Source organism: Girardinichthys multiradiatus, chromosome 13, assembly GCF_021462225.1.
Source record: "Girardinichthys multiradiatus isolate DD_20200921_A chromosome 13, DD_fGirMul_XY1, whole genome shotgun sequence".
Lineage (NCBI taxonomy): Eukaryota > Metazoa > Chordata > Actinopteri > Cyprinodontiformes > Goodeidae > Girardinichthys > Girardinichthys multiradiatus.
Genome location: NC_061806.1, coordinates 33,442,481 through 33,459,474, shown reverse-complemented (window position 1 = coordinate 33,459,474; position 16,994 = coordinate 33,442,481). Strand labels below are relative to the sequence as shown.

The 16,994-nt window shown below is 36.5% G+C and overlaps 1 protein-coding gene across 3 annotated transcripts in view; it reads right to left on the bottom strand.

Annotated features, from left to right (window-relative positions):
* Positions 1-4,006: 4,006 nt before the first annotated feature.
* LOC124879115 (zinc fingers and homeoboxes protein 2-like) overlaps positions 4,007-16,994 on the bottom strand; it is a 176,274-nt gene continuing 163,286 nt past the window's right edge. For all 3 annotated transcript variants that reach the window (XM_047383443.1, XM_047383445.1, XM_047383444.1), the window contains 2 exons: positions 15,395-15,584; positions 4,007-6,524 (listed from right to left, as the gene is read on the bottom strand). In XM_047383443.1, coding sequence (XP_047239399.1) covers positions 15,404-15,584 — 181 coding nt within the window. In that variant the 3' untranslated portion in view covers positions 4,007-6,524; positions 15,395-15,403. The remainder of the gene's footprint in view (positions 6,525-15,394; positions 15,585-16,994) is intronic.

The following is a 16,994-nucleotide window of genomic DNA, read 5'->3' as shown; positions in this document are numbered from 1 at the left end:
TGAACAAACCAAATGATGGACACCAATGCAAACATAAAAGAATAGATAAATGTGTTTGATACACAAACATATGGCTAGAGTGATGGTGGCATAATAGACAATTGGATAAATGGTTGGGTGACGAACAAACTGATGGGTATATTGATGGTTAAATGGATTAATGACAAGTAAACCAATGGCCACAGGGAACAATGGATGGAAGGATAGTGGACAAAAAAAGCTAGATGAAGAAAAAATGTATGGAATGGATAAACAGATAGCAAGTCGGACAGATGACAGGCACCTTGATGAACGGACATATTTTTAGGGAACGGGATTGAGAATAAAGTCTGAAAGCACAAATGTTTTCCAGACTGCAAAGGAAACCCAGAATAATCTATCAAATATTCAAATTTTGTGCTGCAGCTTTTAAACAAAAACAAGCTTTTTTAAGAACCACAAATTATTGGTTTGATTTCTATTTAAAATGCCTAAAATCGAGCAAACAAAGACAGAGAGAGGCAGAAGGTGTACCCTTTGAAAAAGGCTGTGTTTTATTGAAATACAGCAGACATCAACATGTTGTTTTGTTGACCTGGGCTACAGAAACCGAGCTTGAACACCGCTCCAACTATGTAAAAACAAATAGTCATGGCTGTTATCAGTGTAGCTCTACAAAACACATTCAACCCAAACTGATTCGACTTTACATCCTTTAGGCCGAAAAATGATTATCAAAAGTGTTCAGAACTAAACAAAAAAACAAGCTGGTGCTCCACATCAATTTGGGTTTTCAGTGCAAAGTTGCTGGTGTGGCGTGCAAAGCTAAAAACTTCAAACGCCTCATATAGGAGATTTGGAACAGTGTCCAGATGTGTTTTTGTGCCCAGGGTTGGTTGTTTGATAGTAGCAGTAGTAGAAGAAGCAGAATCTCTGTTATGAAGCAGGGCTGGCCTCAGCACCCCCCAACTAGATAAAACACAAAAAAAACCCAACACATTTACAGCACCTGTTTTCTCCAAAAAAGGAACCAGAAGTCATCCTCTCAGATGCACATGACAAACTGATGTGATTTTTTGCTTTGGTTGAATTACAGATTTTCTTTAAGAGAAAAGAAACTGGATTGTATGTTGTTGTTTTTTTTACTCTTTTCTTGCACGCAAACCTGTTTTAAGACACTTTTAGGCTGGTGATATTTTGCAAAAATGTCCCACTTTTTTTACTTGGAAGTAAGGGAATAAAATTTGGTGCAAATTAGTGCAAATTTTGATTGTCACAAGTCTTACATTTATCAAGTGGAAATCAACATGGAGTGCAATTAAAATGAAGACATGAAAGTTTAGCTATTACAGCTTTGCTAAATTTTCCGCTTCTGTCAGTTTACATGTAATATCCAACAAAATGGCAAACCAGCATTGATAAGATTTATGAATGAAGACTAAGGATGTATTCAGTTTCCCAGATTTCACTTAACAGGAGATGGATCAGACAAATAGTCAACTTTTGCTTTGAGTAAATATATTTCTATTGGGGTGATTAGCATGAAATCACCACCTGATGTTAATAACAATCTTAAGTGATCAACACATACAGAGAACTCAAAACAAGCCAAAAGATGTGGTGCAGTAAACTGGAATGACTCAGGGAATAAACATTAAACAAGTCTGGAAAAGACGTTGCATAAAGGCCGAAAAACAGGTGAAATCTATTAGTATGTAGAAAATCGCTCTCCCTCCTAACAGTGCCAATTAAAATCAGCTGGTTCACTTCTAATTGATGACCTAGTAAATGCTTGCTCATTACCCAGGTATTGCACCAGAAGCATTTCATTATGAGTAAGAGCAAAGAGTTCTTTCAAGAGTCACCTTATTGTGGTGAAACATACTTCTAGCATGGGTTGCAAATACGTTTATGAATGCTCCAGTTTCCGCAAGTGGAAATAACATAAATACAAAACAAACCAATCATAACCAGGCACTCCTCTCCTGTTTTTCTATCAGGAGTCAAAATCACACCTGAGCAGTGCACTGCACTATTTTCTCCATACAGGAAACAGTTTAAGTAAATGTTTTTTCTCAATACATTTCAAAGAGTGTTCAATACTTATTCCCTGCACCGTTCCACTTTGTTACACAAAAATTAACCCTATAGTTAGGATAAAGCTTACCAAATGTGTAAGCATCACGTTTCGATGAATGATTATGAGAAAACCACACCTCTGTTGTGGATTTAACAAAATGATGGTCCAGTGTTAAGAAGCCATGTTGGATTTAACGTGACTGCCAGAAGCTAAAACATTTTCCTGTTGTGCAAATTCACACGTAAAAGCAGTGGTGATCCAGAATAGTAAATACTCAGGTTTAGTTTTTATTTTCATTTTTAGGCATTAGAGAGGACTTCTCATCATTTCCTTCTTCTGGTTATATTGTGGCCACATTCACAACATTTACATAACTCCTCAAAGCAAATACATTCAATCATTAATCAGAAATATACTCAACTAAAATTATTCACTTGCAAAAATAAAACTCTCTTGGTTAGCTTTCTAAGGCGGAGCATCGACCTCGAGGCTCTCTGCAGCGCTGCCGTCTTTTTGCACAAGGATGTCGAACAGCGCCACAGACGAGAGCTCTGGTGATGCAGAGGTTTTTTTTTTTTTTTTTTGGATCTACAAAGCAATAAAAGAAAAAAAGCACCTTTACCAATTCATACAAGCTGACAAAGCTTTGCACAAAACCTCAAGACTGCAACTGGATGGATTTGAAAACACTCCCCCCCCCCCCCCCCCCCCCCAATCACTGTTCTGCTGAGGCCAGCCCTGGTTTGCATTTGTAAATACAGTATTTTAGATATATGTTGTCTTTTCATCATTAACTCTGACCAGAACACTACAGCGGCAGAAGCAATACATAAAGAAGCTCATATTTTGCTATTATGCTTTTTTTGTTGGAATGGAACTAGTTTCAACTAAGTCTACCGAGCCAACATGTAGTAATGTATCGAATAAAAGGCTATTTATCTTTTTTTTAAATTATTTTTATTTATCACAGGTGTTTATGTTGGTGTGTGGGACGTCAAAAAGAGAAAATAAACAAGAGGAAGAGAAGAAGAGAAAAAAAGAATAGACTAAAATAGATGACGAGGAAGAAAGAAAGAATAAAGTATGATTCAGGCAGCATGAAGATTCTTGATTGTGGGTTTTTGCTGTTGAGTTTGTAGATTGCATGATCGTTTCCATTAATTCCTTCTGCATTTGCTGACATTTTGACAGCCTCTTAAGTTTTCTTTTTTCTTTTACTTGTTTTCATGTGGTCGTTCGTTCCTTATCGTTTAAAACATAGATCCATGACAGTCACTTGGTCATACAAGCATATGTTCGTTAGAACAAAATGTGCAGATTGGCTTAAGTTTGTATAGATTTTTTTCAGTTTTTTCTTTGCTTTTCTTCAAAAAAAAAAAAAAAAAAAGGATTCCAGACAGAGTGGCTACAATAATAATATTAACAATAGTAATAATATAATAATAGCACTTGACTTCACTTCTGCACAGTTAAAAAAAGACAAAAAAAAAAAGGTTCCAAAGGTGCTTTTTTGTGTTCAGTTTTTTAAAATCTGATTTGATGTGAAGCGAAGTCCCCCCGTCTCCCCCCTTACTCCCTCCTCTCAGCGGGGAGGTGGCAGGCAGAAGTCCAGTGCCGGTCAGACGAAGAAGTAGTGACTGAAGCATTGCCAACTGGTCTTTTTCTTTTTTTCAGTTTTTTTGTAGTGGTTCCACTCCGGTTTGGGACAAAAAGAGGAGAAGGAGAGATGGGATCAGAGAAAAAAAAATTGTTGCACGTACACACTTACACTGCTTTCATCGTGTTTGTTTAAAAGTCCATCATCACAAGTAAACAAACAAACAAACAAACAGAAATTGTCAAAGAGTCGACAGAAACTGAAAGAGGGGTTTAAAAAATGAACAGCTAAAAGGAGGGCTGTCGGGGGGACGAATTGCTCCCAGTTTACAAAATGTAACAAAATGTGTCTGCAAATTTTACAAATCTATCAATACAGGCAAAAAAACAAAAAAACAAACATGTATATCCTATTTACAATGACAAGAAGAAGAAGAACCCTTTTTTTTAAAAGTGTAGTGAAAATGCAGCAGATCCCAGCTTTGGCACGCGGCGATTATGTTTTGTCTGTCTTTTTTTTTTCCATGTTTGTTTGTTTGTTTTAGATCCAACCTGTCTGATGATCCATCGGTTGATTCGTCGATCTGTCGATTCGTGTGTAAAGTCAAACTGTTGCTGCAGGCACACATTCAGTGCTCCAGTTCACGTTCCTCCTCATCATCCTCACATCTCCAAAGCAACGCAGGTCACGCACAACATCGGCTCAATCGTCACTCCGCCGCCCAACGGTCCAGTTTAACAGCTGGCTCTAATCTGCTTCCTACAGGCTCACTTTCTGGAAGGGTTCTGGGTTTTAACAGGGTTATTAAGGGGCTTATAGTAAAGCACAGATCATGAAAGAAGTCTACTTATACATGCAATGGTTAGACTGTAAACAAACAGGTCGGGAAGTAAAAAAAAAAACACAACAAGTAAAGGGTTCCTTTAGGTGAAAGGTTCAGAAAAATTCAAATCCCTCACTAAAAGAAAATGAGTTAATGAATGGATGTAACCTGAAGTTTAACATATTTAACTTCAAGAGCAAAGTTTCAATTTGACCACTTCTGGTCCAACAGTTTGCCAAGTAAAAATCTTTCTCAAGTTATTTTACATGCAAATAGCAAATTGTCACAAAAGGTGCACCATTTGCCATTCATTTTAATCAGGGACTCATTTTAATGTATTTTGGAATAAAAAAGTACAAAGTTTTTGCTTTAATCACAATCATGTTTCCAGTTTTTAGACTACGACACACAGCCATTGCACTGCTTCTTTGCCATCTGGGTTGACTCTGTTCAGCGCTTTTTCAAAACCGACACCCTTTCACTTGTTAGATAAGGAATCCAAGACTAAACACAGATTCATTAAATCCCAGTTTGTGAGTTTAGTACCTTTATTTCATCTGTAAAATGTCAGAGAACAGCAGTTTTATTGCATTGTTCTGCATTTTAAACATACCCAGTTTAACAACTACAGACCCAATTTAACTTGAATTTGAAGGAATGGTACCAAAAAGCTAACTGGTCCTCATATGATTTTAGAATGGTGTCCATTCAGTCAGTAAGTCAAAAACTAAAATACTAATGGGTAAATTCATAAAAATCTAGGAGTGGTGTGACATCATGTGATTTTATTATAAATGCATGTAAAAAACAGTTCATTATTAAGCATTAAAAGAGTTTTGTTCTTTAGAAAAAAGGCAAAAATGTACAACATGACCCAACTGCTCTTACTGAAAATGGAAAAGCAACAATTTGTTCTACTTCTGATGATTATAACCCATATTTAATATTTAGGTTTTAATAAAGTTATCTATAACATTATTTTGTGTCATTTTGATTTTAAAATTATAGAGCACAAGTGCTTATTGCACAGATTATTATACATTTTTGGAATTTGGTTATAGAGTAACGCTGGGAGCCTAACAAGCTGATAGTAGCTGGATACTTAGTTGGGCTCCCTGCTCCGATAACCAGCCTGCAGCCAACTGCGTACCAGGCCTACTATAGTTTTAAAACTATATTAATATAATAGGAGTTATTGCAGGCACCACACCATGGCTGTTAGTGATTTCTTTTGGACAGGGAATATACTCAAACAGATGGTTTTAAGTAGCCTTCTTTCAGCCAGCTGACAGGCAGTGGGAAGTTATGGCAGAAAGAAAAACATCAAACGCACTTTAAACCATAGAACAGTGGTTTTGAAACCATATTCGTTTGAAACCTTGAAGAGCCTAAAAAAAAAACACAAACCGGTCTGTAAATAGTTAGACTTTATGGAAAACTAAACGTGTCGTAATCAGAAACACTTTCAATTGGAGCTCCTGCACACTGATATCTTTAATTAGTAAATATGATTGTTTACAGGATTTTAAATCAGTCTTTCAGTCATGTTTGTGCACCAAAGCTCATCTCTGCACATTAGCCTAATACCTCCTGCTTTGCCTGTATAATACTTTTTTTAAACCCACATTGCTATGAAAACTGGAAGCATGAATATGAACTCTAATAAAAAGGGAGGGATTTTTCAATTACTTTCACAGATTGTGACCCTGATTTCTTATTTGAGCTCTTCATATTTCAGTATGGGTGCTGGCTCATGTCCCCCAATAAATCCGGCCGCATCTAAAGCCCAGGCTTATTTAAACATAAAATCACTTCTGTGCCAGGGTCACTTCAGGAGGAAAACAAGGACGAGGTTACCTCAAACGGGATGGAGGAGGATGTTGTGCGTGACCTCGGATGCGACAATCAAGAGATAAGAATTGGTTTGAAAAAAATAATAATACAGTACAATATCTGTTAATTAAAATAAAAATAAAAAAGTTTGTTTCTCCATTCTTCAGATTCTTTCCTCCTGTATGTTTCCAGCAGCAGTGATGGCGGCAAATCTAAAGGACAAGGGATAGAAAAAGGTAAAGAAAAAAAAAAAAACACTCAAAAGTGTCCATTTTGTTTAACAACACAGTCTGACATGAACTCAGATTATTAGTACCTTAAACTGAAAAGAAATAAATCATATATGGGCACAGAAAGGGATTAAAGAGCAATTGCTGTGCCAGAAGCTGGAACTCTCTGTTCTAATCCATGTAAATGGTTTTTGTTTAAAGTTGTATTTTATTTGAAAGTGAATTCAAACGGAACCAATAGTCCCTGCGATTATAGAAACAGGACAATAGATCATACAAGAACACACACATACCTACAATATAAGCATGTATTCCTATTCAGATCAATTACATTGGATTTTATTATTATAAGTTAGAAGATTAGTGGAGCATTTACAGGCTTTAATGTTAAAAAAAGCTTTTTGTTCTGCGTACTGTGGTTGAGTTTTGTGCAGTTTTGGGGCATTTAAATGCAGATACAAAGCAGAAAAATACAGTTCATACTAAATATTTACAGATGCTGAGTAAATTTTTTCTATCTAGAACAATAAGTAGAAAGTTTTAGAAAATGACTTCTAACTTCCTCCAAATTGAGAGGTTTACTTACTTAGCATATGGTAGAATTAGTTTTTAAACTGTATGACGAGCCAAATGTTTTGAAATTGCTTTTCAAGCTAAAATGCATGAACTCTAAGAACCTCACTATTTTCTGGCTATAGGAACCTGGAGCACATTTCTTCTGTTAAACAAAACAAATCTGAATGGGTGATACATTAAGGAAACTGGAAAAGAAACACAGCTCTCTTCTTGCTGACAAGTTTGATTGGTTGCTGTTACGTTTGAGATGAAAAGATTGAGCAAAAATCTGCATTTGTAACTCCAGTGAAACATGCAGAAGTTTTACACTTCTTCGGTTGTGTATCAGTAAACTGCTGAATAAAAGGCACAAATCTTTTCTGCTGTTGAATAAACCCATATTTTTCCACCACTTCATTTCAAAACATTTCAAAGCTAGATTTATAAGTGCAATATACGTTTGGCGCATATTTGTGCCCAGAGTGCTGATCCATTACTAAAATAATTGCAGAAATAATTGAAAAATAGATGACATCTCACATACTGATGCTTTGGATAATGCTGCGAAAATCTAAGACCATCATTAAGATTTTGAAACAATTTAGGTTTTAAACTAACAAATAAGTGTCATCTGGAAATAACCAGCAATTAGCAGCGGAGCTACTGGTCACCACAGCTGATTAACATCAGCTTCACTTTGATGAACTGCAGATTAAACTCCATACCTGAGGTCTAAATCTGGGCTGAAAAGCTGCAAATCATCATTAAGAAATCCAAAATAATTCAAAAGTGAATCAAAAGGAGGAGCTTTCACACAGTTCGTAGGCAAAGTGCAACCATACTTGTCTAGATGTTAAAACCTTTCAGGAACATTTGGAAAAAACTGATCAAATGGGAACTAAATATTTAGCTGGTGAGTTAAACTAACTCTGACGATTGCAACTTAGATTCAGACATTTAAAAAAAAAGGTTTTCAATTATTATTATAAAAAGTAAATGAAATAAAAACTAATCTAAAAACCTTAAACTGCATATTTGTACATGTAAGCTGGATATGTAAAATAAATCTGTATAATTTAGGGACTAAAGAATCAGTGTTCAGAATCAGTCTCTGTCCAGTTCAAGCTTGAATACTTTTAATGAAATCGTGCAGCGATCTGAATGAAATCCATCTCTGACACGATGATCACTGTGCTTCATAACAAGGAACAGCAGAAAAGGATAAAACATTTTCAACAGCGTCTTTTATTAAAATGCATCCTATTCCAATTCTGAGTACTGTGCATCCTTTGAAGAGGGTCTTGCAGCACTTTCTAGTTTCACATACTGATTACTTTTCTCCTGTCTGGATGCGCTGCCTTGACGTGACTGTTCACGGCGCAGTGGAAAATGATTTAGATCTGATTAACATCAGAAGTGATGCGAGCATTAGGTGGTTATGGCCCTCCAAAATTTTAAATCTGCTTTGAATCATCACCGTTTCTAATCCATCACTTATTAAAAAAATTATTTTCTGTTATAACTCATGGTTTACAGTTATTTAAATAATGTTCTAATCCCAAAATTGTGATTATTTGGAAACAGGTAATTTCAGTGTCCACTGTCCCTTTGTTTTACATTATAATAAGAAGCACTGCAGCATTTTAGCAATTAAGCCTTCATCTATAAGCTGCAACTGTTGATAAGTTATTACGGGACGCTGCGCCGCGCTACACTGTTTAAATGAAGCCTTGAGCTGCTGTGATTAGTGACAGGACAATAGATGGTGCGCGCGCGCACACACATACACACACACACACACGCACACCAGCACACACACACATACACACACACACACACGCACACCAGCACACACACACACACACACACACACACACACACACACAACAGCACACACACACAGATAAGCTGCGGAGATTGCAGCACATCAATTTTCACTGCAGGAATTTGCTCCATAAATTGTTATTGCTCTAGAAAAAGAATGGTTCTTCATCACTTCTTCTTCTTCATCATCTTCTTACAGTGAACTCTAACTTCTTACCTGATGTTTTTACTAAGTGGATTACAGAAAACAATGCATATATAAAAAGTATTTGAGCACAATAATCTGTTCTTCATAGGAACCTAGTTATTTAAAATCCATTGTTTTTCTGATTATTTTAAAAGGTTGAGTTGCCCTTTTTCAGTTTTTCTTTTTTTTCATTTCTGTGAAATTTCATAATTGATTTTAAATCATTTATATTTTATTGTTATTTGTGCCATCCTCCACAGACACCCGGGACCTTTCTCTGATTTACTGTGGCCTTCATTCCAACAGCCCACTGTTATACACAGACTACTATTATACTATTATGTATTGTTATGTTCAAGAGAGAAAGGTTGAACAACTTTCCAGGTAATTAATTTTTGGTATATTTTAGGTGATTTATTCTTTTTCAGACAGTGTAAGACAGAGGAACATAGTCATGAACGAAAGAAAAACACACACAGAAGCAGAAAAGGAACTGGTAATGAATAACTGGTATGGTCTGGTTATCTGGTATAAACAAGTTATAGATTAATGAAGAGAAAACCACATTTATGATTTTAGTGCCACTAGGCACACTTTGACGCAACACTTAAATTACATTAGATTACATCGGAATCCAAACAGTGTAATAAAACAAAACTCTTAGTTGTGATTATAGATTATAAAATCTGTTGGCAACCACATAAACAGAGTTTTGTACAGAGCTGTGGAAAATTTGGATGAGCAACATTTTTACATACTGTGCCTTGTGAAGGTATTCAGACAACCTGAACCTTTTCCCATTTTCTCCTGTTAAGACAAACATCTTTGCCCTTCTTTGGGATGTTATGTGATTGACCAACACAAAGTCATGCGTGATTATATAAATACAAATCAAAAAAGTGAAGCATGAATTTGCACTTAGCACGCAGCCCCACTGAGCCGATAGTTTTGGACCAGTACCGAGTCAGATCCTTTGGTGTATGCCTCTATCAGGTTTGCAAATCTAAGGACTGAATTTTTGTCCATTCCTTGTAAAACACCTCAAGCTCAGTCAGACTGAATAGAAAAATTGAAAACGTCTCAACATCTGTAACTCTGGTTGTATGTTTAGGGTTGTTGTCCTGCTGGAAGGTAAACTATGCCCCAGCTTCAAGTCTTTCTCAGCCTCGACTAGGTTCCCTTCCAGGACTGCCTCCTATTTAGCTCCATTTTCCCATCAACTCGGAAAAGCTTCCCTTTCCCTGCTAAGGAAATTGATCTTCACAGCATGACGCTGCCACCACTATGTTTTACTGTGGGGACTGTGTGTCCAAAATCATGTGTAGCATTAGTTTTCCTTCACACACAACACTTATATTTAATTTTAGGTCTCATCTGACCAGAGAGCATTCTTCCACATCTTTGCTCTTTCCTACATACAACTTGTGGTAAACTTTAAATGTAAGGCCTGCTTCTTCTTGCCACTCTTCTAGGAGGTCCAGATTTGTGCAGTGCACAACTGAAGCTTGTCCTGTCTACAGATTCTTATACCTGAGCTGAGAACCTCTGAAGGTCCTCTAGAGTTACCATTTTTGAGCTGCTTGTTCAATAATATTCTCTAACAAACCTCTTGGAACTTTACAGGAGATATAATTATATACAGATGGATTCTATTTCCTAATCATGGTGACTGTTTACCTTGTTTATTTAGGGGTATACAATTATAGAGGACTGAATAAAGGTGCAAGCAACCTTTTATAAGTAAACAATTTTGACAACCATGTATTTTTCTTGGACTTCACAATTATGCACTACTGTTTGTTGGTCTATCACATAAAATCCCAGTAGAATACAGGTTTTAACATGACAAAATGTGATAAAGCTCTTGAAATGTGAAAACTAATGTGGAATTCAGATGTGTTTAAGTTCAGGGCATTAGATTATGCAATGGTATTAGTAGTGACCTTAAAATTGAGGATACAGATGTTGCTTTTAGAAGATATTGAGAAGTTAAAAGGGGTAGAATGAAAGGTAAAAAAAACAGATGTAGACTTTCAGAATTTTAAATAAGCGAAAAATTTTATTATTAACGATGTTTTTTATTTTCTGTCAGGCAGATTTTCAGTACAACTTACTAAACTGGTGAAGAATAGACACTGATTATTAGGTTCTCTAATTTTAAACTGTAAAATAAATTATTATATTACATTTATCATATAAAGGTACCGAAATTAAGGAAATTATCAGAATTAATTTTTTGACATTAGTCTCGATTTCCACAGTTGATACAGAGATTATACGACAAATTAATGTTCGAGAGAAATTGTGAAAAATATATATATTTTGAATTTTAAGGTTTAGAGAAAAGTTATGAAAATTAAATAACATAACAATAACAACAGTTATCAGTGAATGTCATTTTTTATTTAAAGAATTTGTCAGATTATACATATTTCTGTCCTAAATTTAAAACTCTAGAGAAAAATTGTTCAAGTATGCTTTTAATCTGGAGCTTGCATCACAAGCCCCCATCATTTATTAGTCAGCCAAACTGATCTGGATAGCAGATTTCTGCCTCCAATAATACCTGGCACCTGAGCAGAGCGGCTGCAGTAACAAACCGAGTTTAGATAGCAGCTCATGTTCATTTATCATCCTACTCACAAACTAAGTCACAACTACCACAACACCTCCCCCGGCTCTTCCGATAAAGTTATCATGCTGTTGTTTTTTTATGCGCTGCTGCTGCTGAAATTAACTGAGAAAATGACAGTAAAATTGAGGCTCAAGCACGTCAGACAGTAAAAGCTGAAGAAGGAAAATCCTCTGTGCAAATATCCGACGCTGCTGTTGTGCTCGCTCTGATGTGAGGGTAGAAGTGGAGTGGAGAGCAGAGGAGTTTACGAGTGCGGCTGCAGCAGACTTGGGAGCAACAGTAAATAAATCTGCGCTGTTGTTTTGGAGCATGTAATGAGCAAGCATAGCAAGAAAAAAACAAACCTTCTGTGGTTCTCGAGGCGCTTTGTAAACAGGTTAACCCTGATGACGTTAAACGCCCTTCTTCCCTACAAAGAATCTATTTTTTTCTTTTTACAAAACTCCAAAAACAAATTAAATGCACTGGAATCCACTTTTACTATTGCCGACCTGATTCTTTATGACTTTATGTTCACTTTAGGTCAAAACGGGAGCAGAGTTAAATAGCTTGCAAAAGATGACTCCAAACTGTGCACTGGGCAGTCTATAGCTCTGAAAAGAGAAATATTTCTTCAACTCACCAGGAAGGTAATCAAAAAATTAAGCTGGTTTGCCAACTGCTGCATTTGGTCTTTTTTTTACTAAATAGAACCCTTTGACATCTATCTACTGGCCACCGTTTTAGTGCTAAGAGTTTTCTTTCTTAAACAGAGCAGAACAGCACATTTTGATTTATTTTAGGAGTGGTGAAGATGTATTTGTTGTTTCCCGACGTTGTCCCCTGTGGGATAAATAAAACACTTCTGAACTGGAATGTGAACGTAAACGAAAAGGTGCACGGTTCTTTTTTTAAACCCCACTGCTGGCAAACATGTCATTTGCAAATACTCAATGTTGGCTATTTAAAAACACTGCATATTGATTATTGATTTTAGCTGTCAAGTGTTGATTTTGATGATATCCTAAAGTAGAGACAATCTTTCAAAAGTGACAGTGTAAGAAGTTGTGTCTCAACCTTTTTTTTTCCCTTTTTAAACAGACATTTGTCTTGAAGAAATCATCTGAATGGATTCTATTTTGATGAGCAAAAGCCAAGCAGGCACATTAAGACGTTCAATCTTCTGTCAGAACAGACAGTGGAGGGAACAAGCAGCAGACTCAGTCAACACTCTTTGCCCTAGGCAGAGCCTTTCATCTATCAAACTTTGCCACGCTGGGGGGTCTGTTGCTATTTCAGGACTCCAATAATTTATAATTCCCCCCCCGCCACAAACACACAAATTTTTTAACCAAGTAAGTGTTCAGCCAAAACTCATACAGCGACACACACAAACAAAGACTTGCTGGATTTGTTTGTTGTTGACTGGGATTGAGGTGTTGGCTTCAACACTGACAGAACAGGGGGGGTATAAGGGTGGGGGGGGGGGTGGACACCGGAGACCAGTGAGGACCATGCTGAGACTAATCACAGTTTTAGTTGAAAAAAAATCTGTTGATTTTTTGGTGCCGAACAGTCTGCACTTATTTTACATTTTAAAGCAGAATATTCAATAAAACTGTGAAAATGAGTGACAACGGGTGACTTGTCTCTGCTAATTGTAAACCCACAGCAGACTACTGGGATTTTTAGCCTTTGTTGAGCAAAGCAAGCAACATGTTTAAGCTAAAAAACTTTATAACACCACCCTAACCCTAACCCCCTAACCCTAACCCTAACCCCTAACCCTAACCCTAACCCCTAACCCTAACCCTACCCTAACCCTTCTGATGTTCATTGAACATCAGAAAAATACAGTTAGACACAAGCTGCCGAATTCAGAGGGCTTGTTAAAGTTAAACGGTCAAATATCGTTTTGGGTAAAGTAGGGAAAAAAGACGCGTTACATTTGGTTTAATTTGGACGGAAATGTTCACAATGTCCAAATAATCAATATTATTCTGTCTTTGTTGTAGAACACAGCAGTCGGTGGAGTTCGTATTAGGAGAACTTTAGTATCTGTAATTGTGTTAAAGAAGGCACAGTAATTCTGGAGAAGCACAATTGAATCAACCAGTAATTGAAATTTGCCAATTTACCCTCGACTGGCTCTAAACGGTGATCGTCCGGTGAAACAATGAGAAATCTGCCATTTTTACGTCTGAGAGCCCCCTCTCAATGCAGCGGCAGTGAGATGCTTGCAGTACAGAAGAACCAGTCCACACATCCAGCATAGTGACAGGATGGGGAGATACTCAGCTAAAATACTTTTTTATCTGCTTCTGCCAACGTCACCAGTTTGAGTAAACCCTGCAAACAAAATTTCAGATAAAAACAGAGGCTGCTATTTAAAAATATGTTTCTTCTGTTGCAGGTTAGCTGCCAAAAATAAACGAAAGAAAACACAAATATAAGGGGTGTCTTTTCTTTGCTGTTCCATGAATTCCAGTTCTTAAAAAAAAAAAAACACTGATAAAATCTACTCCTATTACTCTGTATTAGTTTGAAATGCATTATAAAGGTCTTTGCTGTTTACATAATGACAAAGGGGTTTTATAGGGAAGAGTTGTGTCTTGTTAACATTTAATATCATTGTATGGTCCTATTTGAATGGGAAAATGAAGGCAAATGATCAAATTACGCCAAGAACAATTTAATTGCAATGTAATCAAAACCAACAATAGTATATCAGTAAGATATCAGTAAGTAATTCTCCAGTGTGGTATGTGAGAAAGGTGAAATGGCACATGTATGGTTCCACCTAGTCAAACCTGTATTAACACATCTGGAAAACTGCTCAAGTTCACTTTTTCGGCATCTACATTTACACACTTGCTCACCAGACATTACATCTGGGTGAGATCTGGTGTCGTTACAAAAGTCTCTGTAAACTTTGGCAATTTAAATGACATAGAAGAGAAATAAAACATCAAAGAGTAGTTATTATATATAAACTTCATAATATCAAAGAGATGGAACTCAATTTGTGATGTACTTCAACCTAATGAGCATCATCACCGGATTGTTTTATCAGGTTTTCCTCTTTTCTTCAAATTCTTTTTAAATTTTTTTTATAATCCTGCTTTAGGTGTGTTTGGGTTTGTATAATGTTCTGTCAACGTGTTAAAAATGTTTAGTGATGACCGTCTTTGAAGAGATTTTTAATCTCAATAAATTAGAAAGAATGAATTATAAAAGTCTTTTCCAAGCAGTATTTTTTCAAACACAAATTCCAAACAAAATTCCACAAGAAACATTTTAAACTCATTAAATCAGACTTTTATCGCCGTGAAAGAATAACTAAACATCAGTGATGCCCCTGAAAAAACTGTGCTTCATATTTCAGTGCTTAAACAGAAGGTTATCAGCAATTTCCGACATTTTACAGCATAAGCAATTCACCAAAAAAAGAAGTAGCTTATATGTTATGTGGAATGTAAATGCAGCTGCTGGTTTAATTAACAGCGCTTCACCTTTTTAACATGAACAGAATATTTTCATCTGCGTTAGAAACTCAGGGGTTTAATCATTTCATTCAGTCATAAAACACCACATAAAGCTTTGTGGGAGACGTTTGCCAGTTATTGTTGATGAAAAGGTGACTTTCCAGCAGACGGATACTAGAATACCAACCTCTCTCCTTTATCCTGTAAGCCGTCCAGATGTCTCCTCTGCCATCTTCCTCTCTCTGTCCAAGAGCAGCTCCCGTCCCCTCCTCAGAGGTCCATCCTCCAGCCAGCTCCCGAACACCTCCCGCGCTCCTCCCATGACCTCCCCATTCTGGGCCCCGTTTTTCATACCGGCCATACTCTGCTGCCTCAGGCTGTTGGACCAATTTGACACCAGTTATAGCAACAATAGAGATCATTAAGTTCCATTAATGTTCCTAAACACAGCTACTAACGTCTTTAAGTGTCATCTGGGTTCCATTGGTTTTCTGCTTAGACAATTATACATGCGACAGTGTTTTGGTTTATTACCAAAACATTGAAATTTATGATAGATGATACTTCATAAACATATCAGATGTTTCATGGTACAAGTATTAATTTACAAAATGTGAACATTTTCTTTTACAAGTATACATAGTGCCTTCCACACTTACTGGTACTGGTAAAAAGCCGTGCAAAAAGCATTCAAATAAAGTCAGCTTTTTATTCCAGTACCACAATCCCAAAGTTTTAAACTAAATTACTTGAACAGAACATTTAATTTGAGTTCACTGATTTATTGGGTAAACCACACCTATTGGCATGTCAACTAACTAGAATTAAATGTATGTATAATTTACATTTTAACATTTCTCAGAATATGTAGGAACTTTTAATTAGTAATCCATGACCCATTTTATTTAGCCACTGACCAGAGACCAAGGTTCATCTTCCCACCACGCTCAGTGAGGAGGATGGTTGTTTAATAAAAACCATTAGACATCATCTAATGGTTGTGCTTAGGGAGGCAACTTCTGTCATGCTATGTTAATACCATCGTTTCAACCTTTTCCCTCAGGCCGTCCGTATAAACTGCCAAAAGACCAAAAGACCAAAAGACTTTTAAACCTGCTGCTATTGTCATGATTAATAGCATAAAACCAAAGGTGTTGTTACCTTTGATGATGCTGACCGATCCAACTTAGGCTGTTCTGTTCATGCTGGAAATTAATTTCCCACTAGGGACAATAAAATTACCATTAACCATCTAATCATGCCTGGAAAAGCCCTTTTCTGTCCTACCATCAAAATCATCAACATGTAGAGTTTGCTAAACTCTACTGGAATCATTAGCTTTAATCTGATTTGACTAAAACTGAGCTTCTAAAACACCATTGTTAGTTAGGTGGTTCAAAGGATGAATATGTGGAAAACTTTGAATGTTTAATGTCATTTTAAAGAACAAGATTTATTGTTGTTTCACTAAGTCGTGTTGTTAAAAATGCTGCAAAATTGTATTAATTAATTAACACAGATCATTAAAGAAAGCTAGGTTTATTATATCCAATCCCGGCCCTTCTGCTATTGGCTGGTTTTCAACTTTTGCCATAAAGACCGAGATACAGAATGCCACTCTGTAAAACCAGGAAAATTTTTCTCTGCTACTGTTGCCAAGCAGATAAACACCAGCATGTGAGGACTCCACTGACCCTGCCCCCCTTTTCTGTGCTGAAAGATTGCTGTTGATGAAGTTGTTCTATGTTTTTATATGTGTAACTGCTGACTGTGCAGCAAATTGCCCT